Source organism: Phragmites australis, chromosome 15, assembly GCF_958298935.1.
Source record: "Phragmites australis chromosome 15, lpPhrAust1.1, whole genome shotgun sequence".
NCBI classification, from domain to species: Eukaryota; Viridiplantae; Streptophyta; class Magnoliopsida; order Poales; family Poaceae; genus Phragmites; species Phragmites australis.
The window spans coordinates 2,683,661-2,710,225 of NC_084935.1; the positions used below are offsets into that span (position 1 = coordinate 2,683,661).

The 26,565-nt window shown below is 42.0% G+C and overlaps 3 protein-coding genes across 11 annotated transcripts; 1 reads left to right on the forward strand and 2 right to left on the reverse strand.

Annotated features, from left to right (window-relative positions):
* The first annotated feature begins 1,340 nt into the window (after nt 1–1,340).
* Nucleotides 1,341–4,650, forward strand: LOC133892603 (H/ACA ribonucleoprotein complex subunit 4-like). The gene has a single exon (XM_062333474.1). The coding sequence runs from the start codon at nt 2,620–2,622 to the stop codon at nt 4,393–4,395; it is 1,776 nt and encodes a 591-aa protein (XP_062189458.1). The 5' UTR covers nt 1,341–2,619; the 3' UTR covers nt 4,396–4,650.
* Nucleotides 4,651–8,019: 3,369 nt separating this feature from the next.
* Nucleotides 8,020–9,205, reverse strand: LOC133893365 (hydrophobic protein LTI6A-like). Its single transcript, XM_062334367.1, has 3 exons — nt 8,931–9,205; nt 8,708–8,814; nt 8,020–8,322 (listed from the first exon to the last, which is right to left on the reverse strand). Exons 1-2 carry the CDS (start codon nt 9,030–9,032, stop codon nt 8,731–8,733), a joined length of 186 nt encoding a protein of 61 aa, XP_062190351.1. The 5' UTR covers nt 9,033–9,205; the 3' UTR covers nt 8,020–8,322; nt 8,708–8,730.
* An 8,713-nt stretch (nt 9,206–17,918) lies between these two features.
* On the reverse strand, nt 17,919–24,765 carry LOC133893297 (pentatricopeptide repeat-containing protein At4g33990-like). 9 transcript variants are annotated; one of them, XM_062334293.1, is made up of 6 exons: nt 20,760–24,765; nt 20,583–20,642; nt 18,999–19,693; nt 18,602–18,908; nt 18,175–18,472; nt 17,919–18,050 (listed from the first exon to the last, which is right to left on the reverse strand). In XM_062334293.1, the coding sequence occupies exon 1, from the start codon at nt 24,683–24,685 to the stop codon at nt 22,586–22,588; it is 2,100 nt and encodes a 699-aa protein (XP_062190277.1). In that variant the 5' UTR covers nt 24,686–24,765; the 3' UTR covers nt 17,919–18,050; nt 18,175–18,472; nt 18,602–18,908; nt 18,999–19,693; nt 20,583–20,642; nt 20,760–22,585. The 9 variants fall into 9 exon arrangements, with proteins under 9 accessions (XP_062190277.1, XP_062190276.1, XP_062190275.1 ...); XM_062334292.1 differs by having other exon boundaries at nt 20,583–20,645; XM_062334291.1 differs by having other exon boundaries at nt 17,934–18,063; nt 20,583–20,645.
* Nucleotides 24,766–26,565: the final 1,800 nt, after the last annotated feature.

Sequence of the window (26,565 nt, forward strand, 5' to 3'; positions counted from 1 at the left end):
TGAGGGCTTGAGTTACCTGGTGGTATTCATTACCGATAAAGATGCATGACCCGACTGTTTAAGGATTGAGTGATTGCACCGTCATGTTTAGCCATCATCGTGCAACCATACGTCCTATATAGACATGACTTGACTTTTCTTTCACTGGACTGGGTTAGGCATCATACTAGGAGGCTACGGAGCAGCGAATAGTCAAGTGACCATTTGTCCCTTTGTTTGAATGTTTCGGGAACCAGCTAACCGCTTAAAAAGGGGGCTGACATTCAATATATGGTCTTTGGTACTTAGGGTGTCTAGTAGAAAAGCCTGATAGGAAAGGTGATTGAAATGTCATGGTATGATTCGCTTTTTTTCTTGCAACGGTTTGGAGGCTGAGCATATCGCATGGGTGCAGTCTACAACCTCTGTAGAGTGTAAAACTATCCGAACAGTCATGTCCACGGTCATAGACATGCGACAGCAGCAACCGTTTTGACTAGACTTCGGGTGCGTGTGTCTTGATGAGTGAGTGCGTGGACTAGATGTCAATGTGATGAGGTTACTGGCTCAATCCATTAGGAGCTGTGTGGTACTAGAGGTACATTAGATATGATGATAGGGATTGCGGAGCAATGTATAGCCCCTCTTAGGACCGAAAAACCTCTAGATATAGCTTGTTACCTTGTTTTTGAACTATTCAAACTGTTTTAAGGTCAATAATAGATGATACAATGTAATACCTGCATAAAATTCCTTTGCACTAACTAAAATCGTAAAGCCTCATCCTTGAATTACCCTTTTATGCATCTATCAATACTTCGAAGTAGTATAAGGCTTGCTGAGTACCTTCCATACTCGCTCTTGTTGTCATTCAGATGAGGAAGGCGATGCCGATTTCGTTGGAGGTGCAGGTGAGGATAAAGAGCAGTTGTAGAAGTTGTGTTCGCATCCTAGCTGCTTATGGCTATGGGTCCTTACTTTCCGCTGTGTTTTTTTGCCGTTCGACTAGATTTGTAATATACTGTATGGTTCGTAAACCTTTTGTACTCTAAACCTTAGTATTTATGTACGAAGTTTGACTGTGATGCTACAACTGTTATATTATACGTATTAGCTACTTAATACAGGGACTGATACAAGAGGCATAGGAGATACCGGGTTCGAGGTCTTACAGTGTCAGTTCAACAAAAGTCATCCATATCATGATCATGGTCTAAAAAGAAGTCTAATTGATAATGTGCGGTTCATTCTCAGAATCCGCTTACTGATAATGTGCTATAGAATCCTACCGTTTGGCATAGCTTCTGCAAAATCCTTCAGAATCCACAAGCATAAGCTGTGTCAAACAGTGTCTGTCATGTAATGCAGAGGTTGGGATAATCTTTAGAAAAACTCTACTTTATCTCCTTGGACTATTGTTTAAGCTTGATTTTCCTCCCCCCAATTGAAAACCAGATATCCAACCCCCTTGAACTATTGAAACCGGACAAATTACCTCTATAAGCCATTCGCGCCACAGTTTTGCCCCTGGTTGGTGACGATTTTGACACATCACAAGTTGACATGTACACCATGTTGGATCTTCTTTCCACGTGGCAATAAATGTAAATAACAAATCATCTCTTTTTGTATACCCACTTTCCAATCACTCTCTTATTCTCTTCATTCTCTCTCAATCTTCCTTCGCGCATCCCATAGATATGGAAATGGCCGCCCTTGGTGGGAACTGTCGAGGTCAACAAAGATGTTGTAGGAGGTGGGGGAGATGAAGGAGGCACGATTGCCTCCCCCCATTGCCCTTTGCATCCATGCTCCTCAAGCACCATGGACCGGAGTGGTAGAGATGGTGACGGCGCAACAACGGTGGGCACGGGGAACGATAGAGACAACGGTGGTGCTGAGTCTAAAGGGGATGGGAACGGTGCTGCAGGTAGAATGGGGAGCACTAATGATGGCGGGCTGATAGAGGGACGATGTGAAGCCATAGTCGACACCGATGTTGGAGGAGAGCTAAATTTGGCCACACACGGAGTGCCCTCTACCTATCTACCGCCGCCCTTGCCCGCGTGAGTGTTCGTCTTGCTCGCGATCTCTTTCGTCATGTTCCGATCACCTATGGAGGAGATTGCTTCACACTATGACAATATATGTTAGGGGAGATAGAAGAGAAGGAGAAAAAAGAAAAGAGGAAAAGGAGATGGGGGCGGAGCCTCATATGCGGGCTTCGTCGCTATGTCAGCGTCACATCGGATTAAAATCACCTTGGAATAAGATGAGGAGGGTAATTTGCTTATTTTAATAGTTCAAAGGGGTTGGATATCTGATTTTTAAGTTCAGAGTGAAAATCAGACTCCAACAACAGTTAAAGAAGATAAAATAGCCTTTTTTTTAATCTTTATTCCTCCTCTAAAAAAGTCCGATCCTCAGCATGAATCCCGTGTCGCTGTCGCCATACCAAAATGAACATCTACTTCGGCCCGGTCCAGCCTCAAAGCCCATCGGCCCATTCCCCATCCACTAAACCCTAAACCCTTCCCTTAAAACCCCCTTCCTCCGTTGCCGCCACGCCGCCGCTGCCCCCGTTTCCCCTCCCTCGCCGAGAAAAACCTAGTACCCCCCTCCCCCCCCCCGACCGCCGCCATGTCGTCCACACCGCCGGCCGTCGCGTCCCCCGCCTCCGAGCACACCAAATCCAAGAAGAAGAAGAACAAGTCCAAGGACGCCACCACCGCCGCCGCGACCGACCCGCCGTCGCTCGCCGAGGCCGAGGAGAAGACCGATGGCTACCTCATCAAGCCCCAGTCCCTGGTGCCGTCCCTCGATACCTCCACCTGGCCGCTCCTCCTCAAGAACTACGACCGCCTCAACGTCCGCACGGGCCACTACACCCCGCTCCCCTCCGGCCACTCGCCGCTCAAGCGCCCCCTCGCCGAGCACCTCCGCTACGGCGTCATCAACCTCGACAAGCCCTCCAACCCGTCCTCCCACGAGGTGGTCGCCTGGATCAAGCGCCTCCTCCGCTCCGAGAAGACCGGCCACAGCGGCACGCTCGACCCCAAGGTCACCGGCAACCTCATCGTCTGCGTCGATCGCGCCACGCGCCTCGTCAAGTCACAGCAGGGCGCCGGCAAGGAGTACGTCTGCGTCGCCCGCTTCCACGCCGCCGTGCCGGACACCGCGCGCGTGGCTCGCGCCCTGGAGGCGCTCACGGGCGCCGTGTTCCAGCGCCCGCCGCTCATCTCCGCGGTCAAGCGCCAGCTCAGGGTGCGGACCATCTACGAGAGCAAACTTCTGGAGCACGATCCTGAGCGCCACCTTGCGGTGTTCTGGATCTCCTGCGAGGCAGGTACCTATGTCCGGACTCTCTGTGTGCACCTTGGGCTGCTCCTTGGTGTAGGGGCGCATATGCAGGAGCTGCGCCGTGTCCGGTCCGGGATCATGGGGGAGCAGGACAACATGGTGACCATGCACGATGTGATGGACGCGATGTGGGCGCTCGACAACTACAAGGACGAGACCTACTTGAGGCGGGTCGTCATGCCACTTGAGGTACTGCTTACTAGCTACAAGAGGCTTGTTGTGAAGGATTCTGCTGTAAATGCTATCTGCTACGGTGCTAAGCTTATGATCCCCGGGTTGCTCCGGTTTGAGAATGATATTGAGACTGGGGAGGAGGTGGTTCTCATGACTACAAAGGGGGAGGCTATTGCCATTGGTATTGCTGAGATGACCACTGCTGTTATGGCGACTTGCGACCATGGTGCAGTTGCAAAGATCAAGAGGGTGGTGATGGACAGAGACACATACCCGAGGAAGTGGGGGCTTGGCCCAGTGGCTCTCAAGAAGAAAAAGCTGGTTGCTGAGGGTCTCCTTGATAAGCATGGGAAGCCAAATGAGAAGACCCCAGCTGAGTGGCTTCGGAATGTGGTCCTTCCCACTGGTGGTGATGTATCGATTGCTAGCATTGCAGCTGCTCCTGAGCCAGAGAAGGTGAAGGTGGAACAGGATGCAGTTGCGACTGAAGAGGTCAGTGAGAAGAAAAAGAAGAAGAGGCGGAAGGATGAGGAGGGCGATGATGCTGATGCTTCTGTTCCTGCAAAGAAGATCAAGGTTGAGGAAGTTGCTGAGGCAGTGGAAGGGGAGAAGAGTGAGAAGAAGAAGAAGAAAAAGAAAGACAAGGGCGAATCAGGATCAGCTGAGGCTGTGGAGGTGAAGGAGGAGAAGGAGGAGAAGGTCGATGTGGCTGAGGAGAAGGATGGAAGTGAGAAGAAAAAGAAGAAGAAGAAGAGCAAGGAAGGAAGTGGCGCTGCGGATCCAGAGAGTGCTCAGAATGGAGATGGTGTGGAAGCTGAGAAGAGTGAAAAGAAAAAGGAGAAGAAAAAGAAGAAGAGTCGAGATACAGAGGAGGCACAGTAGGTAGAACGAACTATATATTGCAATGGCTGGTTGTCTTTCTTTGTTCGGGATTTGCAGGGGAACTTTGAAATGCCTCTCTTGCTTGGTTTGTGTATCTCTTGCAACAGTTATAAGCCTAATGTACCATCCTTAAATTATTACTATTCTACTGCTTTGAACTACTATGGTAAGTGGTGGAATTTTCATTGAAACTCTTAACAACGATGGCTGTATTGTTGATTCAGTTATCAGATAATGCAAAGAGTTTTGCTCTCATCTCTACTTGCAGTGGTCTGCTGGATTGATATCTGTGAGCTTATCTGTAATGAGTCTGCTGTGCTGATGTTCTTGAACTTAAGTTGCAATTCTTAGTTATATTGTTGGATTTCAACATTTACACTACTGTAGGAATTAGCTTTTTCTAATGATCTGATAACTTGGATGGCATCTCGCACTGCCATAGATGTTTTGATTCACTGGCTCAATATAAAGCAGGTTGTCATTTTTTAGTTTCACTATTGAGAGATGCATTAGATAATCACTGCTCTTAAGAGACATGCACATTTCTGGTGTCTAAAATGCAAGAAATGCTTGTGTTGCAGATGATTGCTTTGTCCGTGTTCTGCCTGAATTCTTATACGATCTTATTGTGATTTTATAGTGTTTACTGAGTGCCATTTTTTTGAAGCGAAATTGGCAACTTCGCCCTCAATTGATTTTCAGTTGTTTCTGAGGATCAACAGATTGACTCGCGTTCCTCACGGCATGGCATTCAGAGATTGGCCATCTATACAAGAATGTGGTAAAGCACAAGTTATCTCTTTTCAAGTTTATCACAGCGAAGTTTTATCGACTCCTCGTTGCGATATACTACTTGTGACGCCAATGTAGACTACCAATCGGTTGATTACTAGTAGATCCCCCGTTTGATGCCAGATTGCCAGTATCGCGACTGCACTGGCGAGTCCCTGATCTTTCTAGCTCTTAAGACTGCTAGGCTTCTTTTGATTCTGTGCAGCCTGGAGAGGTCTTCCTTGCCTGTTGGTGTCTCGTTGCTGCACCGCGTTTCTACATGATGCTTGGAACTCTTCTTTCGTTGTTGTTCTCTAGCTCTTCATTAGCAGGCAAACAGAGGTCGATTTACGTCCATATTTGGTCGAGTCCCACGTCTTTTATGCAAAATCACCGTGGGGTTCCTAGTTTACAAGCAACCGCTGACAGTCTAGAGGTGTTGCTCGTAACTGGGGCAGTAATCCTTGCGCTTGGGCCTGCCAGTTTCGATGGCACGGCAGGCCTCGTCGTCAGGTTTGCTAATGTTTCTTTTCTGGTTGATCCGAGGCAAGGCCCATAGCGAGGTGAAAGCTGAGTACGACGTAGAATTCTATGATGGGCCGTATCCGAGGCAAGGCCCAAACAAGACTCGCCGTTGTACCGTGTGATCCACTGGTTTGGCGCGCGACAGAGATATTTTTTATATTTCGAAAATACAAAATTATAAAAATATGTGTCCGTTTGAGAAATTATAAAACTATACTACTGTCGTTCGTTGTAAAGTCAACATGCACTTGTTTCAGAATTTTTTATGACTCTTTCGATAGTGTTTTGAATTTCAAAGTAATGGTACACATTTTTTAAACATGTTGTCCATTGGATTCAAACGGTGACAATAGTTCAGTTCTATTTTTTAAATAGACGTTTATTTTTGTAATTTTTTGATTTTTGAAATATAAAAATAAAAAAATCTGTGAAGGCAGGGCAAGAGGGTGTGCGCAGATGACAGGAAAAAAACATTTGTTTTTTTCTGACCATTTTCGGATTTTTTATTTTTAATCAGGAGTTTTTCATTTTTTAAGTTGAGATCACGCTTCACAAATCATAATATAGCCTATAAGCTAAGCCCAACCAGCCACCCTAAACACTACTTCTATCTCAATTCACCTAGACCGCAAGTCTAGTCTCAGTTAGCTGTCGATCTACCGATGTTGTTCAAACTTTTTGCGTCTGTGCCGTTTTCAAACTTAGTCTTTGTGTGATTATATGTTATATCGAGTACTCGAGTTACGATATAGTTGTTGTTTTTCAGTTGAGACTTATGTCATTACGTGGCCTATCTGTGTATGCTATGAATTATTTTTATTGGTGTGAATTAATTATGTATTGTACTGAAATTTAAAGTCATGATTTTATGAGTCGGTATTTTTAGTTTGAATTATTGGTTCCCGATTGATACCTGTAGTTTTTTTTTTCGGGATAAGTTCTTTTTATATCTGATATTCTCTAGTTCGTACTCAATTTCGATTTTTCTATTTTTGATTTCGTTTTTAAGGAAAAAAATATGAAAATGAAAACCGTTAAGAAGTTTTGCAACGATCCCGTCCGTTTTCATTGCTAGTCCAGCGAAAGGCAGGTTTGCCGGGGTTGTTCTTGCCTCTCCTCTCCGCTCCGATCCGCCCGCGTGGTTTCGCGAGGCCAAGCTGGCGCGTGCAGTGGCGTTCGCCAGGTCACGCCTCTGCACGTTGCGGAGCTGTTAGATGGCCGGTCGCTCTCGGCTGTGGGGAACCAGGTCGCAGAAGAAAACGAGATCCAACGAGAACCAAGGCAGCTCTGTTTCCTTTCTTAACGATATTTCATGAACTGAAATACGCACTCATCCACGTCCATCTCGACGGCCCCGGTGGCTGATGTTTCCCAAGGTTTTGTATCCGTCGTAGCTGGGCTCTCGCTAGGGTCAGGCATGGTGACTCTATGAGGGCATATTTTAATTCACTAAAGCTACTAAATATCAATATCTGATCATTGCTACTAGTGGCAGATACAGATAAGCCAGGTAAGAATGATTCAATCACCTCTCTCTCTGACAAAAAAATGTTTGGAGAGATGACGGAACCTTCCATTGGCTACAAAACCATGGGGTTGAAGCCACTAGCCCCTTTGGATCCGCTCCTGATTACTAAGTATCTACTTTCCTTTGGATCCGCTCCGGATTGCTAAGTATCTACGTATAAGACCGTCTTCAACTGTATTTTTCTCATTTCGTTTTCTTCCCGATTTTTTTTCTATTTCTATTTCATTTATTTTCTCTTATCTTTAATAATTTTTCTTCAAAGAGATTCCTATTCTAAAAGGAATGAACTGAAAAAAAAAACCATGAAGAAAAATCGTTAAAAGGCTGAAGGAAAAAAAACTCTTTATAAAGGGATTTTAAGACCTGATAGAAAACAGTTAAAGATTATCTAACTATCTGATTTCCCGGTACAAAGAGAACCGAAATCTCCGTTGCTTCATTTTGTAAACAGTGCAGGTACAAACTCTCATGACACTAGGCGCCACGGTGAGCTGGCATTTTGTGACTTGTCACTTGTTAGCATCGGATATTCAAATTGGAAAACGAAAAGTAAAAGACGTGGATAAATAAAATACGGAGAGGATCGATACGAACAAAAAAGCTCGACAGGGACTAGCCTCCCGCTGGAAACGTCCATGGTTTTCTACGCGATCACCCTTTCCGTGACCCGTTCGATCGGTCACGTCCGTTTGAAATTCGCAGCCCAGCCCTCCATCACGGGGCACTCGCCAAACAATATTTGATTCCCGTTCCCAATAAAAAATTACAATGTTGAAAACAATGCTCAGAAGTCAAAGAACTAATTAAGCCAGTAGATTTTCTCCACTAGAACAGGACGAAATAATCGACTAATGAATCAATCAAAAGTACAGGGAGGGAAATGTGCAGATGAACAGGATGATACAATGGAAGAGGTACAGCAGCAGCAGCAGCAGCGAGAAACAGTCGTAGGCACATGTACAGCACACCCAACACAGTGAGCCCCGTATCCAGAGCGGGCCAAAGAAGGAATTCGAAAACACCAGAAAAAAGATTACATCTCAAACAAACAGATTGCACCAGGCACGCACGACGGATCACACGAGCAAGGTCCCCATCATCTCCTGCCATAAGCAAGGAGAATCACATATTGATTAGTTCATCCTTCGACAGGGTTAACAAAATCTTCAGCATCACTGAAAACAGCAAGCAAGCAAGATGCGACTTCTTTCTTTAATTTGCAACACTCTTCTCTTGATACCTCTTATTTTCAGGGATACCAGTAAATACCTAATGGATAGTTTAAGTCGCTACTTAATTTATTTTTTTAATTTAATTGGGTAAAAGTGAATGGTTAGCTTATTTTTTTAGTTTTGAGTCAAATCAAGTAATCCAAAAAATGCAAAACTTGCATCTTACTTGCTACTTCTCCCTAAGCAAAGAAAGAACACTTTTCAAGTTCTCAGTAAAAAAGGCACCAAGTTCTTGAGGAAGTTGCAGGCACGATACCTTGAGGGGTCGTGGCTCCTCCTCTACTTGGTGATGACCCAGACGGCGTAGATGATGCCGGGGAGGTAGCCGAAGAAGGTGAGAATCAGGCAGATCCAGAACTCAATCTGCAACCCAAGCCATCACAAAAGCAGTCAGAAAACCACAAAACCTGCTGCCAACGCCTTGAACCCACCATCGGCGACCTCGCAGCATGATAACTGTGAAATCGATGGGTGCTCACCCCGCAGCCGAACTTGAAGAAGACTCCGAGGGGCGGCAGGATGATGGCGAGGATGATGTCGATGCAGGTCGCCGTGCCATCGGTCGCCGTGTCGTCCGACATCTTCTTCTAGTTTTATCCCGGCCCACAGACTCAAGACTGTCCGCTATCAGCCGACGACGGCGAGCCGGGGAAATAGCAAGGAGACCAAGCAGGGAGGCAAGTGGAGAGAGATCTAAGCTAGGTTGGTGTAATGCCAGATGGGTGTGCGAGTGCGATGAGCTGAGCTCGCTCACCTGCTGCGAGCCCGCTTATAAAAGGCGAGGTGGCGGTGGCGGGTGGACGGTCGTCACGTGGCCGGCGTGCGAAGATGCCGCGCGCTGGAGGAGGGGAGGGGGATCGGATCCGAAGGTTCCCCGGCCGCGTGCGCCTCGCTGTTCGGCTCAATTGGCTGGAAAACTAGGTTGATTGTCGCCTTCACGCGCCCGTGGTATTTTAGTCCTGGTCAGAGCACCAGAGATAACGGGACAATACGTTTACGGTAATATTGTCAGATAAAATAAGACTTTATAATAAAAACAGGCGCGCTATGTCGTGCTATTCGTGCATTTTATGATTGAACTTTTTCCCTGTATAGACCGTGACAAAAGAAATATAAAAAATTAGATTAACTAAATTTGAATATATCATAATTTAGATATGATTTTTTTTCAATATTTAACACATTCAATTAATTATAGAAAAAGTAATATCAATTTCATACATGCACATAATTTTGAAATGCGGACGACAGAAGTTCAAGCCCAACAAAATTAGTTTAATTTTTTTAATTTTGGATGTTTTTATGGATTTTAGATTATTTCATAAAATTTATCAATATAACTAATATTCCTTTAGGCGGGATTTCTCAAAAATCAAAATACATCTAAATATTTTTTCTCCTGATCCACTAGTTACGGTCTGGATTGATGGGTTCAGGTCAATATGTTTGTTCTAATCAAAATGTAGTGTCCGGGATGTTTTTGATAGGTAGGAAATACGATATGTAATAAAATTAAGGGTCAAAGCATAAGGTGTATATTGGTTTATTATCTAACTATGCAATTTTATAGGAAACAGAGGGGCTTATGTAAACTTGGAGCAACCTACCTCCACCGGCCGAATGGGCTGAGGCAACCTAGCTTTGGCAGTTGTACTTTGTTTAATCTGTTCGGTCTGTCGTGGATGTAAGATCTTATAGTGTATTATATGACAATATATATATATATATATATATATATATATATATTATAATCATATATATATAATGTTGTTTATATATTGTAAATTTACTATAGGTCAGGGAGGACCTAATACTTATGCTATATCTTATAAAATCTCTATTAATATAGTGTTGCACATATGCCACACAAACATAGACCTCTCTTGTTAGCGAGTCAGTGATTTATGTACGTAAACAGTGTATTGATGTTCGAAAATATTATATGAAATGATAAAAATGTATATAAATAGTACATTATAAAGGAAGTTATTTTTTCAGCAAATGACCTAGGATTAAAAAATATTTTTAAAAATTAGTATATCACATGTGAAGAATATTAGTGATTTTTTTTAAAAAAATGGAATTTACTTGAGGCATTAAAAATAGCTAGAAGTTATAAAAGTAGATTTTTTGGAGAATTTTAATTAAATATTGACTCATGTTTTTTTATCAAACCAATTAAAATGGTTTTCTATTGAGATCTAGTTTGCTCATAAAAATATTTATAATTTTTAGATCACTTTTATAACCGTAAACAAAATCAAGAGGTAAATAAAAAATACGAACATGTATATATTCTCATCGGCCTCTCTCTTGCTAGCTAGTGAGCCGTCGAAAAGCACGAGGGCTCTGCCGCGCGGGTTCCATTGGATCGGTATTGCATGGCGGAGCTTCGTCACTACAGTAGCTACAGTGATATGGTGCACTCATCATTCCCCGATTCCTGTATGTTAATATATATTATTGATTCTAATGGCACATACGGACGTATGACTTATTAAAAATATCTATTTATGTTAAAATTTATATTAGATTAGTAGATGAAAAAATTATAAAGTATAAAAAAATAAATGTATAAGTATTAAATGGGAGATACGAATGGCTGATATAGTCTGTGTATGCACGCACCTCTGTAGAGTTGACTTGGCCGGCAACGGCCGTCTTCCCGTGTGCCTACTTAATTTTGGTTTTGTTTCAGTTCACTTGTCCACTTTTCCGCATGCCTGCGGTTTGTCGAAATTCTCTCCCCCCCCCCCCCCCCCCTTTTTGATGCTTAGAGATCGAGGTCGTGAGTTGCGACAGAGTTTGCAAGGCTTCGCAGTCCGAGTGAAATACAGGCAAAAAAGCTGCTGTATAACTCGATTCTCTGTCCAGCGTAGAGATTTCAATTTTGTTTTAGAATTTTTTTCGTTTATCAGCAAAAAGAACGAAATTTTAGCTATTTTTCATCATATGCTCAGCAGGTCCCACGTGCTACTGAAAAAAAATTCCAGAATTAGATATTTAAAATTTTAAAATTTCTGTAAAATTTTAATCCTGTTCAGAGTCCAGTGATACCTCTATATTTCAATTAGGAAACATAGAAGACTCCAGTGCTACGTGGAAAGCAGATCCGCAGAAACCTGAACTGCTGAACAAATGCTGTTCCATGGTCGGTCAGGCTGCCGGTGCCTGGGGAGAGTCCAGCTTCGTTGCAGTGAAACCCAGGATAAGGCACCGTAAGTATAACTAGTTTGATTGGTGTGTTTACGCTACGTCCATTTTTATTTCGCTGTGTGAACTAAAAAAAAAGTCAAAAAATTATATTCACAAATTTTGTATATTTCAATATTTATTTATAAAATTATTAATGTTAAATATATTCAATTAATTATAGAGAAAATAATAATACTTTTATGCATGTATATAGTTTTAACATGTATATGAAAGTACTAACATAAAATAATTCGGTTTTTTAGTTTTAGATATTTTTCTTTGCATTTTAGATTTTTTTCAGCCGATTTATTAATGTAACTAATATTTATTTCAACATTTTTCTAGAATGTCCGAAAAAATTACATATATATATACACACATATATATACATACGCACTGCTACAGTAGAGTCCCTGAGATTCCACCGATTCCAGGCACTTTAGTATATATAGTTGATACCTACTGGCCACCAGAGTTCGTTATTATCATGCTAATCCTTCCTACCTGCCAGTATACCTCTTTGGATTTGCTTCCTCGAGGGAACAATCTTTTTGGTTTGAAATGACATTATTTGGAGTTAGTGCGATCATGTAGGGACGGGATGCCATCGATCGTTTCCGCAGTCTCTAGAATGGCCCGCGTCGATCAATCATGGATATGAGCTTGATCCAGGAAGGGCACCGAAACGAAGGAACTCTTGCCATCTCCTTCCTACCTGTCCACTCCAACTCTTTCCTTGTAGCCAATCATGATCCATGACAACTGAGCAGCCTGCTTTCGTTACCTACTGGTCATGATCGGAAGGAACCGGACCAACCGAGCTTTTATCCCATGATTCCATCCGTTTGCACCGAGACTTTTAGCATGTTCTTGTGGATCTAGACTCTAGAGGATGTTTTGGATGGTCAGAATAAAAGAGAATAAAGTAAATTGCTCACCTGGAAGGTTATTTTTCTTTCATTTGTTGTCCTTGAGCTTTTTTACATGTTCTCGACCTCAAAAATACATATAAAAAAGTAGGGTTATAGATGTTGCTTTTATCAGTTACTTTAGGTGTGATGTTCTACATGTATCTCTTAAGCTACTTTGGCTTGGGCTGTAAATCATCCCAGAGTTTGCGACAACCATAAGCAAAACCCAGTTGTCCCATAACATGGACACACAAAGGTACACGAAGAAGACAAAAAAATATATATAAAAAATCAAGTTAAAATATATCTTAATTTATTTATAATAAATGATTGAAATTGGTATTCGTGTTTGCTTGTCTCATGATGTTTGTGTGATGTATGTAACTTAGCGGTCGATAATGGGATAACCGGAGTCAAGTGGAGTGCTTGGTACTGAACGATAAGAAGACTGAATAAAGTAAAATATGATCTTAGCTGAACATATGGAGGTCAAACAAAATATAAAAATCGAATGAAGACAACGTATTGACAAAACCAAGCGAAGGAGATATCGGTGTAAGTGGCAAAATGGCTCGAGGGATCGGGAGCGGGAGATACTTGTCAGTGATCAGGATCACAAGACGGAATACATGTGTTGACATCAGAGCATTTGCTTAAAGTGTAAGCAAGTGGTGAGTCACGCTTTGAGAAGCGTGCTAGGGTTTCACAGTTTGACCTCAAAATCCTGGGAGGACCGGAGGAGTACGTAGCACCATCGCGAAGCTTACGTTGAGGCGAAGCTAAATTGTGAAGTCGGCGCGACCGTCTGATAAATCGAGAAGAAAATAGACTAAAATACCCTCGATAGTAGGTATAATTATAGTATAAGATATGAGTATTTTGGAAGAAAAAAAAGCTAGTAAATTTAGGAATCAAGTTTCCTAGCATATAAATAGAGTGGTATGGCTATAGGAGGAGATGAACCAGCAATTTTGAGTCTCTTGTGTTATCCATATGAGAGTCTTGTGCTAGAGTTTTAGATAGAGTAAGATGAGTGTTTAACCTGTATATTAGATAAGAGCTCTGTGAGAAGAAAAAATTGTACTCTGTCTAAAATAAGGCTGACATCTGCTGCAATGAAGTTTATTTTTCTTCATATTATTGTTCCCACCTCCTTCTAGTTTCATTCTATTGGTTTTCTTGCAAGTTTTTCGGTTTTTAGATTTGATTTTTGTTTTGATTTTTGAGCTAAAATCTCAGCACCTTATGATATTATTCTTCTTATTGTTCGAGACATAAAATTCACATACACACTCTTATATGATGAGGTCTTAAATCTTCTTACCTCTAGACAATCAATTTGGATAGTTTCATTACTCGGTGTTAATCTTTTCTTATTATTTGTAAGTTGTGATTTTCCGAGCGCTAAGATACATAGATTAGATTGATTTTAAATAGAACCTATGATTCATATACCATCTGTGAAATTGTGTTGCTTTAATTTTTTCTTATTAAAAATTCTCTCTATTTTTACTTCTGCTCGAGTTTTAAGGTGCGTTGACTGATTCAAATAAAAAATTATCAATTTTGTAAAAAAATATTGAGATATCTATTCATCTCCTCTGATAATCAATCTCGTTAAAAAAAAATACCCACTTACATATAAATATGTAACACTAATTCCGCGCGTCCCAGTCAGCTGTGACGCAGCGAAGGATCAAATCAACACTATATGAAATTACAATCGACATAATGCATAATCTTACCGAACAATTTAATAGCAGCATGGCCTGTGGACACGTCGGCACCCACCACAATGCCGTTGCCCGCTCCAACGCACATGAATGGCCCGCTATCAAACACCGGAAAAGTCACCTTTAAAAGATAGATCTATTTTGGTTGTCCAGTTTTTACACTTAATATTTATTTTTCTATTGATTCTTTTATTTTATAAGTTTTTTATATTTTTATACGAATTTCAATATAAATAAATAATCTTAATAAATTATATGTCCGTATGACTTAGTAAAATTTCCTCTACCAGACACCACCCGTGCTGCAATGGCAGGCGTCGCCAGATATACCAATAAATCATCAAGCTAAGCGGGTTAATTGATGATTTGTCACTGGTGAAAATGAGCTTAGCTTATTTGTCACCTACTTCACAGTTATAAACTCAAGGGACCATTTATCATTAGTTCTGATGATATTGTAATTAAAGTGAATTAAATTTTTAGTGGCAAATCATCAAATTTTCCCAGTTCACCGGCCGTGACTTCAACGAGCGTCGGTGGATGCAGCATGAAGCCGCCATGGACCGCATTCTCAGGATCGTCCTTATCATGGAGAGGGGGTGCCATTTGAGCTCCAGAACCCAAAGCATGGCGTGGTAGTGTAAGCATCTGCTGATTTTCTATTTCTCGCAGCTAACAACAGTTGGATTCTGAGGCTTAAAAATGCGTACTTTATTTTGAAAAAGTTATTAATTTTTTTTAACTATTAACTTCTCTTATATTAAAAGAAACCGGAACAACCGAGCTTTTATCCCATGATTCCATCCGTTTGCACCGAGACTTTTAGCATGTTCTTGTGGATCTAGACTCTAGAGGATGTTTTGGATGGTCAGAATAAAAGAGAATAAAGTAAATTGCTCACCTGGAAGGTTATTTTTCTTTCATTTGTTGTCCTTAAGCTTTTTTTACATGTTCTCGATCTCAAAAATACATATAAAAAAGTAGGGTTATAGATGTTGCTTTTATCAGTAACTTTAGGTGTGATGTTCTACATGTATCTCTTAAGCTACTTTGGCTTGGGCTGTAAATCATCCCAGAGTTTGCGACAGCCAACCATAAGCAAAACCCAGTTGTCCCATAACATGGACACACAAAGGTGCACGAAGAAGACCAACAAAATTAAAAAAAATTGAAAAATCAAGTTAAAATATATTTTCGTTTATTTATAATAAATGATTGAAATTGATATTTATTTGGTTTGATGATCTTTGATTTTGTATGAGCTTTGATGTGATTTGAATTAATTTGGAATTTTATTTGAGCATATTCATTATGAACTGACTGGAATTAAAATTAGAGATATGTGTTTGCTTGTCTCATGGTGTGTATGTGATGGATGTAACTTAGTGGTCGACAACAAGATGATCAGGTACCAAACATCTGCTTGGTACCGGACGATCAAGGAGGCCGAATGAAATAAATGGTGATCCTAGCTGAATACAAGGAGGTCAAGCAAAATATGAAAAGTGGATGGAGACAACGTATTGATAAAGCCAAACGAAGAGGATATTGGTGCAAGTGATAAGACAACCAGAGGGATCGAGAGCGGGAGAGACTTATCGGCGATCAGGATCGCAAGACAGAATACACGTGTCGACATCAGAGCGTTTGCTTAAGGAGTAAGCAAGTGGTGAATCACGTTTTGAGAAGTGTGCTAGGGTTTCACGGTTTTGCCTCAAAACTATAGGAGGACCGGAGGAGTACGTAGCACCATCACGAAGCTTGCATCGAGGTGAAGCTAAGTTGTGAATGCGGCGCAGTCGTCTGATAAATCGAGAAAAAAAATGGACAAAAATACCCTCGATGTTAGGTAGAAGTATAGTATAAGATAGGAGTATTTTGGAAAGAAAAAAAGCTAGTAAATTTAGGGATCAAAGTTTCTTAGGCTTATAAATAGATGGATAGGGATATAAAAGGAGATGAACCAACAATTTTGAGCCTCTTGTGTCATCCATACGAGAGTCTTGTGCCAGAGTTTTAGAATAGAGGAAGAGGAGTCCTTAGCATATAGGAGTATATTAGATGAGGGCTTTATGAGAATTTTTTTTACTTTGTCTAAAATAAGGTTGATATCTGCTACAATAAAATTTATTTTTCTTCATATTATTGTTTCCAACTTCTTCTAGTTTTATTTTATTGGTTCCCTTGCAAGTTTTTCGGTTTTTGGATTTGATTTTTAGCTGAAATTTTAGCACCTTACGATATCATTCTTCTTATTGCTAGAGACATAAAGTTCACATACACGCTCTTATGTGATAAGATTTTAAATTCTCTTACCTTTGATAATCAATTTGGATAGTTTTATTGCTCGGTATTAATTTTTTTTAATCTTTGTAAATTATGATATTTCGAGTGCTAAGACACGTAGATTGATCTTAAATAGAATTTATAATTCATATACTATCCGTGAAGTTACGTTGCTTTATTTTTTTAAAAAAAATTCTCTTTATTTTTTACTTCCGCTCGAATTTTAAGTTACGTTGACTAATCTAAATAAAAAAAACTATCAATTTCATAAAAAATTATTGAGATATCTATTCACTCCTCTAATAATCAATCTTATTAAAAAACCACCCACTTATATATAAATATGTAACACTAAATCCGCGCGTTCCAGTCAGCTGTGACGCAGCGAAGGATCAAATCAACACTGTACGAAATTACAATTGACATAATGCATAATCTTACCGAACAATTTAATAACACGTCGGCACCCACCACAATGCCGTTGCCCGCTCCAGCGCCCATGAATGGCCCGCTATCAAACACCGGAAAAGTCAACTTTAAAAGATAGATCTATTTTGGTTGTCCAGTTTTTACACTTAATATTTATTTTTCTATTGATTCTTTTATTTTATAAGTTTTTTATATTTTTATACGAATTTCAATATAAATAAATAATCTTAATAAATTATATATTCGTATGACTTAGTAAAATTTTCTCTTTCCAGACACCACCCGTGCTGCAATGGCAGGCGTCGCCAGATGTACCAATAAATCATCAAACTAAGCGGGCTAATTGATGATTTGCCACCGGTAAAAATGAGCTTAGCTTAGTTGCCACCTACTTCACAGTCATAAACTCAAGGGACCATTTATCATTAGTTCTGATGATATTGTAATTAAAGTGAATTAAATTTTTAGTGGCAAATCATCAAATTTTCCTAGTTCACCGGCCGTGACTTCAACGAGCGTCGGTGGATGCAGCATGAAGCCGCCATGGACCGCATTCTCAGGATCGTCCTTATCTGCCCACATGGAGAGGGATGCCAGTTGAGCTCCAGAACCCAAAGCATTGCGTGGTAGTGTAAGCATCTGCTGATTTTCTATTTCTCGCAGCTAACGACAGTTGGATTCTGAGGCTTAAAAATGCGCCCTTTATTTTGAAAAGTTATTAAAAATAAATCTTAACTATTAATTTCTCTTATAACGTATTATTAATTTTTCAAAATCAACATTATATTAAAAGAAACAAATTTTACATATTAAACATATATAATTTGATTAATTGTTGATCAAAACTTTAAGAGTTTGATTTTTCAAAACAAAATACACTCTTGGTTCTTAAACGGAGGGAATAATAATAAGCTGTTACTTAGGTCTCAATATACACTCTTGGGTAGGTAGCATACAACGTGGAGTTCTCAATAGCAAGACCCCACATGAGCTGCTGCCTGTCATTGCTTATTCCGGTATCTGCAGCCTTCCTGCCTACGGCTACCTGCAGTCGACCACTTGAACAAGTGAGCAGTTAGTCACATGTTAAGTGTACCTAATCATTGTTAGTATGGATCATGTTAAACGAGTGTTAATGAATTTCAGATTCTGTGGCGGAAGATAGTCACCGTTGCAGGATGGCAGGTGTCCAAATCACATCACACCGACCATTGGAACTTGCACAGAGTTGGCGAGTGGATGTGACCTGAATCGGAGAAGGATGGCCGTTCTCCGCACTTTAAAACACCTCTTTTAATACGACATATGTTTTTATCTTTGTCTCTTCTGTAGGTGTTAACGGTTAAATTAAAGAAAATACAGTTTAGATCAGAATTTTATAGGAATTCTTTTATAAAAGATCCTATAAAATTTCCTTCTGCTCTCCGAGCTTTGCTTTCTTGAATCTTGCAAGTCAATAAGCTCCATCTGCACAACAAGGAAGTAAATAAATCAAGGGTAAGAAACCAACAAAGTACTGTAATCAAAGTCTCTAATTTATAGTACTGATTCAGTGTCCTTAAATACACTTGCACAGAGTTGGTGAGCAGATGTGACCTGGAGTCCTGGATCGGATAAAGATGCACGTTCGGCATTCATTGATGAGCTTTTGCATTCTTCAAGTTTGCAAGTCAATCGGGTTCATCCGCACAAGAAGGAAGTAAATAAAGGTAAGAAACCAACAAACACGGGGGAATAGTGTAATCAAAGTCTTTGCTTAATAGTATTAGTGATTCGGTGTCCTTTGTAATCTCCAGTTGATTCATAGGCGACTTTGAAGTAGAGATAAAAGTCACAGAGGCTCTTCTTACACAGCACAGTAGTAGCATCAATCATCTAGTAATGACGTTTTCATAGACCTGGACTGAAATTGAAGAAGTATGTCAAATCATAGCACAAGTAATTGAAGCATTGGGATGCATGTTTTGCCTTCCAGTTATTACTCTGCACCCACCTTTTTGTGTGCAGGAAGTCAGCAAGTATCGTCTCGAAAAGAAAAGTTTGCGAGAAAGAAGAAACCCACAAAGGAGCAGAATCGGGCAAAGGATGTAATAATGTAGGCCACGTTGTTGTCCTCAATCCTCTGCACAAACTTCGGATAGCAGCAACGATCAGTAGGGCAGGCAGGGGTATCCACTATCTGATGAAGACATGCAGTGAGCCCACTCCTCTGTATTGGCCCAGCAACTTCATTGATCAATTGCCATTGTGCATTGCATATGATGCATCATCCGTGAAATCCGGATGCTTCACTGATTCTACTTTTAGTGTTCCTTCTGCTTTTGGCATTATTTGATGGAGACACAATCGTTGTATATGACAGCAATAGGTGAACTGACTCATGCGTAAGCAAAAGCTGTGTAGTATGCTGAAACCCAGTGTGGAGAGAGACTGCACTTGGATGCCTGGCCTATGTGCTGTGTGGTCTAGTTGCCTCTTTTAAGGTGAATAAGCTCGTGGTAATTGATATTTTCCACGATCACTGTAAATTTTCAAACAGAATATAACTGGAAGAGACCGATTTCCCCCACACAAAATCCATATTTCCTCTAAGATCTTTAAAGGATCGGAGATCGTAGCTGCACTGAGTTATTGGTGCTTCTTCAGAACTGTATAACAAAGTACTTCAGAGAGGCAGATAGCGACTTCCTGCAACACAGATACAAAACTAAGTGTGAGTGTGTTAACTCCTAGAATTTACATTAGTGCAGACATATCACTTTCCCTTGACGTTTAATTGGTCAATCATGCAATAATCATAGAATAAATTCGTGATCATTAATGAGGAAAATGTGCTCAGAATAGGTCAAGCTGCACATGGAGAAATGAGAGGTAATCCATAGAGCAATCCAGAAATGAGCGCAAGTTTGGTGTTGCCAAGAAAAAGTACTCCGATCATTTTAAGAGTTATATGAAATTATGAAGCTTGGAGATAGTCAAACAGAACCAAATGCAAGATATACAGTCTTGATGTCTCATACAATAACAAGCCCCTTTTTAGATAATAACTAGAAAGATGGCGTGGCGTTGCCGTGCCTGATAACCCTAGTCGCTCTGGATGCATAATATATAACGAAATATAGATCATATATAGCTATATAAGGATAATATGTTGTTCATACACACATAGGATATATAGTTACAGGAAATTTGGAATACGGTTATTACAAGGTAATATGTTCTTAGGAATATTAATAGAAGCTAATAATAACACAAGGCCTTGTCAACAGCAGCATGATTGGATTGGTGCTTCGAAGTCTTGGACCTGTAGAAGTTTAAACATATTTAAGTATTAAAATTCAGAATTTATGGATTATTTGTGATATAGAAATGCAATTAAACCAAAAAAGTTTGATCCAATATTTCAGTTACTGCTTACAATTGTAAGTCATCAGCACAACATAATTGAAAAAGAAATTCAGCCTTAGTTGTGATAATCAATACAATGGAAATGCAAGTTGTCCTTCGATTTAAGGAAAAATGAATTTCAAAGTGGCATTGACTATCATCGTGTAGGCTGGTTCGGTTTCTGACATACCTGATGAGAAGTGATTGCAAGGCATCAGTTCTGCTGCTGTTTAATTGAAGTAGAAGCAGTCTTCTGAAAATTTAGAACACATTGATTAGATTGAAAAAAATACTTGTCATGTGCACATTATATTATTTGAACCAGGTTAATTATGTATGTCAGTACAAAGAAGGATGAAAGTTGTACCTGGGTTATCCTCCATATCGCTCATGCAGCCATCATGTCCGCTGTCTGATATCTGTTTGGACTCATCCATGGCTCTGGTGATGCTGGTTTTTCTTTTCTTTTTTTTGGCTTTGAAATACACTGGGTACATGTGAAATTTTCTGGTAGAGCCTTCTGGACACCATAGTGACATTCTCATAAGATGATCATCAAATATAGGTTCGGGGATAGCCAACCAACGACTCAGTGGAATTGCTATTACATCTGATGTCCATGCTTTGAGACTAAATCTAGACATATCGTATTTTTTCCACATGGTATGCAGAACTCATTGATCCAGCAAAAAGGGGAGAGGAGTTTCTCCACCATTTCATGTTGCCAAGCATGTGCTGGTATTCCTTTTTCTATGGTTTGACAATGATGAAAAAATTGGAAGAAGTTATCCTGCTTTTAAAAAGTACTCGAAGCTGAGTTGTGTTAAATTTGATGAGGAAATCTTGTGGATAGAATGTGTTGGCACGGAAATTATAAATTTTGATTCCAAACTCGGCACATATCACCTTATAGGCATCTTATCTGTTGGGTTAACAAAACATTTGTCCATTGATGTTCCTGGTCCCTACAATGTAAAACAGCAGACATTAGATTTGTTGAAATATGGAAAATAAATAAATTCAAGGGATGGAAACTGATGTATCCATGAGCTGGTAGCTACTGATTTCAATATGACAAGTCCACTTCCATAACAGAACTGGTTTTATATGAAAGTCAAACATTGTTTCACAATTCTTTGTTAACAATATTTCAGTGGTATCTATCAAATAGATAAGTCAGAATGATGAAACTGTAAATAGCTTTTAAAGTTATTTGTCTTAGCAAGATTAAATCTGTTTCAGTAAAGATCCACTTTATTGAGGTCTGTCATTTTTTTATTTGCTCATCATTATGATAAGAATGTGTCTTGCTCATCATTACTTCAGGCAGCTGAAATCAGATTTTTTTCAGTCGATGGATCCTGGCCGTTGGATGGTGATCCAATGGACAAGAGATTTTCTTCTACATCCAGCTTCTTCTCTCTATTTCTTCTCCATCTGCAACAGTGCGCCGACGTAATGATTCACTCCCTTGCCCCGCCTGCCTCCACGTGTCTCCAGTGGCTCTCCCGCCTTCGGAGCCACCAACACACTAACCTGGATCAGACGAGCTGTCTCCAAGTCGCCCCCGCCCGGATCTGGTCCACTGCCGGTCTTCCACAAGCATGGCCGACAGCGTCCCCGCCGCCTCTACCGGACTAGCCTGCCTCCCACGACATTCCTCTAACCCTGGCAATGGTGAAATCTCCCCGAAACCTATATCCCAATCCCAGATTTGATCGACTGAAATGGTTGGTGTTTTCAGTTGCCTGTAGTACAGGAAATGTGAGTTGTAAAACCCCTCAACACATAACATGAAACAAAAACACAAACAGTAGATATTGCCCTGTACACTTTTTACCCACTTATACCCTCAACTATGGAAATTCCTTCCTCCAGAGAAAATTTTCTAACAGCGTGTCACTGGCCTTTTAAGGCTGCTTATCACTAATTCCCAAGTATCCAAAGAAGCTAGTCACCGGCCTTTCACATCAGCAGTTTTACACTTGATCATGCCTTCTGTATCCAGGATATGGTATGAAGTAACAGTAAGATGTTTCTGCAAGTTCTGTATCTTCCCATTAAAATGGCAGTCTGACATTTCTGAATAGCCCTTTTAGTTGTTCCTTCCGTGCAACCATGAATAAATGGCTCTTCTGCTTTTGCAAATACACAGATAAATATACATGAGGACGCGCCAACGAGCTGACGATCTTAGATCAAGCTATTTCCTGTTCTCTTCTTCAAGCTCCTCTCTTCTATCGTAGTTCTTATCCTAGTCACATCAGACCACATTCCAGCATTGGCATAGATATTAGACAGCAGAATATGATATCCTGGATCATCAGGGTTTTGTTCAAATATTTTTATTGCAACCAGCTCAGCAATGTCCATTCTATTATGATCTCTGCACGCTGACAGAAGGCACCCAAGAACATCGATTTCTGGCACTTTTCGTAAATTTGCAATAAAACTCCAAGCATCATCAAGCTTCCCAGATCTGCTGTAAAGGTCAACAATGCATGAATAGTGCTCCATATCTGGGGAAATATTATAGTCTCGTAACATGGAATCATAGAAGCACAAACCCTTGTCAATAAGGCCTGCATGGCTACAGCATGATAATAGAGCTACAAAAGTCACTTTATCTGGAGCAATTCCATCTCTCTTCATTAGGTCGAAAAGAATGAATGCTTGATCTTCATGCCCATGTTTTCCAAAAGAAGAAATCAATGTGTTGTATGTTACGGCGTCTCGCTCTTTCATCAGTCGAAAAATCTCTCTGGCTATTTCTAGGCAACCACACTTGCAGTACATATCTATAAGTGCATTACTAACTGAGCAAACTGAACTTATGTTATGCTTAATGGCGTAAGCATGCAGTTCCTTACCCTGGAGGAACCTGGAGTGTTGGTTGCAAAGTGGAAGAACTGAAACAACAGTCACATGATCAGGCCTAAGTCCCACTGCCTGCAGTGCCCTTAATGCATGTAATGCAGATTCTGAATCCTCATTCACAGCATATCCTCCAACCATTGAATTCCAAACGACTAAATCTTTCTTCGGCCTGAACTCAAATACAGTTTCTGCTTCCCTAATGAATCCTTGTCTAGTGTAGAAATCTATAAATGCACTCACTAGAAACTCGCTCTGCTCAAGTCCATTTCTTAAGGAGAAGCAATAAATTTCTTTTCCATGACTGAATAACTTCAGCTCTTGAAGACTAGGAAGTATGCTTGCCAGAGTAGTAGAATTTGGTTTTACTCCTGAAGCAACCATTTCAGTGAACAAATTGACACTCACATGAGACATTCCATTTTGTGAATGCCCTGCAATTATGGTAGTCCAAGAGACAACATCCTTGTAATCGATAGACCAAAACAGAGAAGCAGCCATATCCAGACTAGCACATTTGCAGTACATATCAACTAGAGCATTAGAAACACAGATATCATCACCAACTCCACATCTAACAGAACATCCATGCAATGCCGCTCCAGTCCTCAGCTCTTTCACCCTACCACATGCCGGAACAACAGTGGCAAAAATAACAGAATCAGGAGGAAACCCTTCTGATCTCATGCGATTGAACAAATCCATCACCTCAAACCAGTCACCTCCGTGCACAGCCCCTCCGATCATGGCAGTCCACGCAGCCAAGTCTCTCACTCCCATGCTCTCAAACACGCTCCTTGCTTTACCCAAGCACCCGCACTTGGCAAACATGTCCACGAGCGCGCACTGCACAAACACATTGGGTGTCGCACTGCCCCGGGCGATGTCTGCCTCCACGTTCTCCTGAACCTTCCTCCCCTCCTCAACCGCTCCCAGCGCCGCGCACGCTTTCAGAACCGGAGGGTATGTGAACCGATCGGCGGTGACCGAGCCGCCGCGGACCATGTCCCAGTACAGATCCAGTGCCTCCGAGAACCGCCCAACCTCGACGAGGCCCCTGATCACGGCGTTCCACGCGAAGGAGTTCCGCCTAGGCATTCCGTCGAACACGCGCAGCGCGGGCCCGAGCCCGACGTCCCCCAGCCTGGCGTACGCGCGCACCAGCTGCGCCGCGAGGACGGTGCTGCCGCAGTGGCCACCTACCAACAACGCGGCGTGCAATCTCTCCACCTCCGCTAGGGCGGGGCCCGACTGCAGCCGAAGGAGGAGCGACTCGTGCGAGGCAGCAGAGGAGGAGGCGGCCCCGCGAGGGCTGCAGCCGCTGCAACCGCGGCGATCAGGCGTTGCCTGGGAGGCAAGAAGAGGGCGCCGCGGCCGCAGTTTGAGCCTCCGCTTCACGGAGGAGGAGAGCGTAAGCATTCAGTGCGGGCGAGCCGCTGCCGCCGGCGCGGGGCTTCGGTTTCAAGCGGCGAGTAATTTGGAGCAGGGAAGCCGACGAGTCAATTTTTTTTCTTTATTACTAAAGGCTTCGATTATTTGCCATTTTAATCATTTACTTTGACTATTTTCTTTTTAGAAGAAGATCACTTTTATTTCTCATTATTATCTCATTTTAGTTTGCTTTTCTTTTCCTTTCCGCTCTCAGGCCAAGTGTTGGTGAAAAAAAACTATCTTTCACGAATAAAATATGACGAGAGTAAAGTCATAAGAATCACTTAAGCTTAGGAAAGGCGGATAAGGAGGGAGCACCAAGTTTGTCTCGGTAATCTTTTTTCTACATTTTGCTTGATGGTCAAGGGTTTGTATTTATAATATTTAAAGTATAAATATATAAATATCTTATACTGTACAACCAGAGAGCGGGCTAGCCTAATAAATTATCCATACGGCTGGTAAGACGGTTGTTCTAGCGACAGATCATCAATTTCAGCACCGCACTGTAACAGCGTGTCAGGCGGCCACCACTTATGCCATTTTGTCAGGCGACCTCCAGTTGCACCATCGTGTCAGGCGGTCATCACATGCACCAACATTAAATGTCGGTCACCTTGCTGCACGTAGGGGGCAGCCTACGGGCCTCTCCTGGTTGATCTTTTCTGAAGGATTGAAGGCTCTGAGGGTCCAGAGGCAATCCCTACCATGTAATAGTGCACCTACACCTTAGCCTCTGGGAACGCCCCGGAGCCCCGGCTCCGGGCCCGGACCACCAGGGCCAAGAGACATCGGAGGTCCTTAATGGCGATTCCTCAACAGTAGCTCTTCGCGAGGATGGTCAGCGGTGCGGCCATCCCCGCGGTATCTGGATCATGGCCTCTGACGATCCATGGCTCCACGGTTATAGGCCCTCAATCTTCCAATGATGCTGAGTTTGGAAGTGTCGGTCAGGGGTGCCGGCTTAATACCTAATGTTACCTACAAAGGGAGAACATTAAATGCAGCCTGTGATGGGTGATGTTGTCACGTCTGTCCGGTCGATAGTGGGACGTGTGATGCCTTGGTATTGGAGTATCGTGGAGAGCGGTTTCGCCTCCTCATGATTACGTTGAGAGGAAACAGGAGTTGCGTATGTGCCGCGAGGAGGTAATGACCCATTCTCCAATATATAAGGTGGGGGTTTTGGACAAGCATCATTCACATCTGGCACCTCCGTTTTTGCTACTCGAGTTCTTGCGCACGCACCCACCAGCCCCATCCTCTGCAGACTCATGGGTAGACAAGCTCTCCACGCCGTTTTTTAGGAGCCATGGCTCGCTCTGGCACCCGCAGTGGAGTGGGCTCTCGATCAAGGGGTTGCGCATCATTGGGAGATCGTGCCACCATGTTGACGGCCACCGCCGTTGGAGGTGGTGCAGGCGGAACCGCCGATGCCCACGGGTTAGCAGAATCCCAAGCAGTGGAAAACCTTCCGCTGCTGCCCAACACGTCACAGGGTGTAGAGCTTTGTCGCTCAAGCAGGAAATACCCTCTTCAGACCGGCATGCTGGGTGCATCGACCGTCACCGAGGCCGAGCTCGATCGGCTAGTCGAGGAGGGAAAGATCCCCTCCAGATCGATTGCACGTGTTCCAGGGGGAGACTATTCTAGCACCACGGAGCCACAAAACCGTGGTCTTCGAAGCCTTCTTCAACGCTAGGCTCGGGTTCCCAACGATGCCACTCCTCGGGGGGTGCTTCGACATTATTTTGTGGAGCTCCCCTAGCTCTTGGCCAGCGCTATCGCCCGCCTGGCCATCTTTGAGTGGGCTATGCGGGTGGAGGGTTGCGAGGGTCGGGCGGAGTTCTTTACCGCCCTCCACGAGA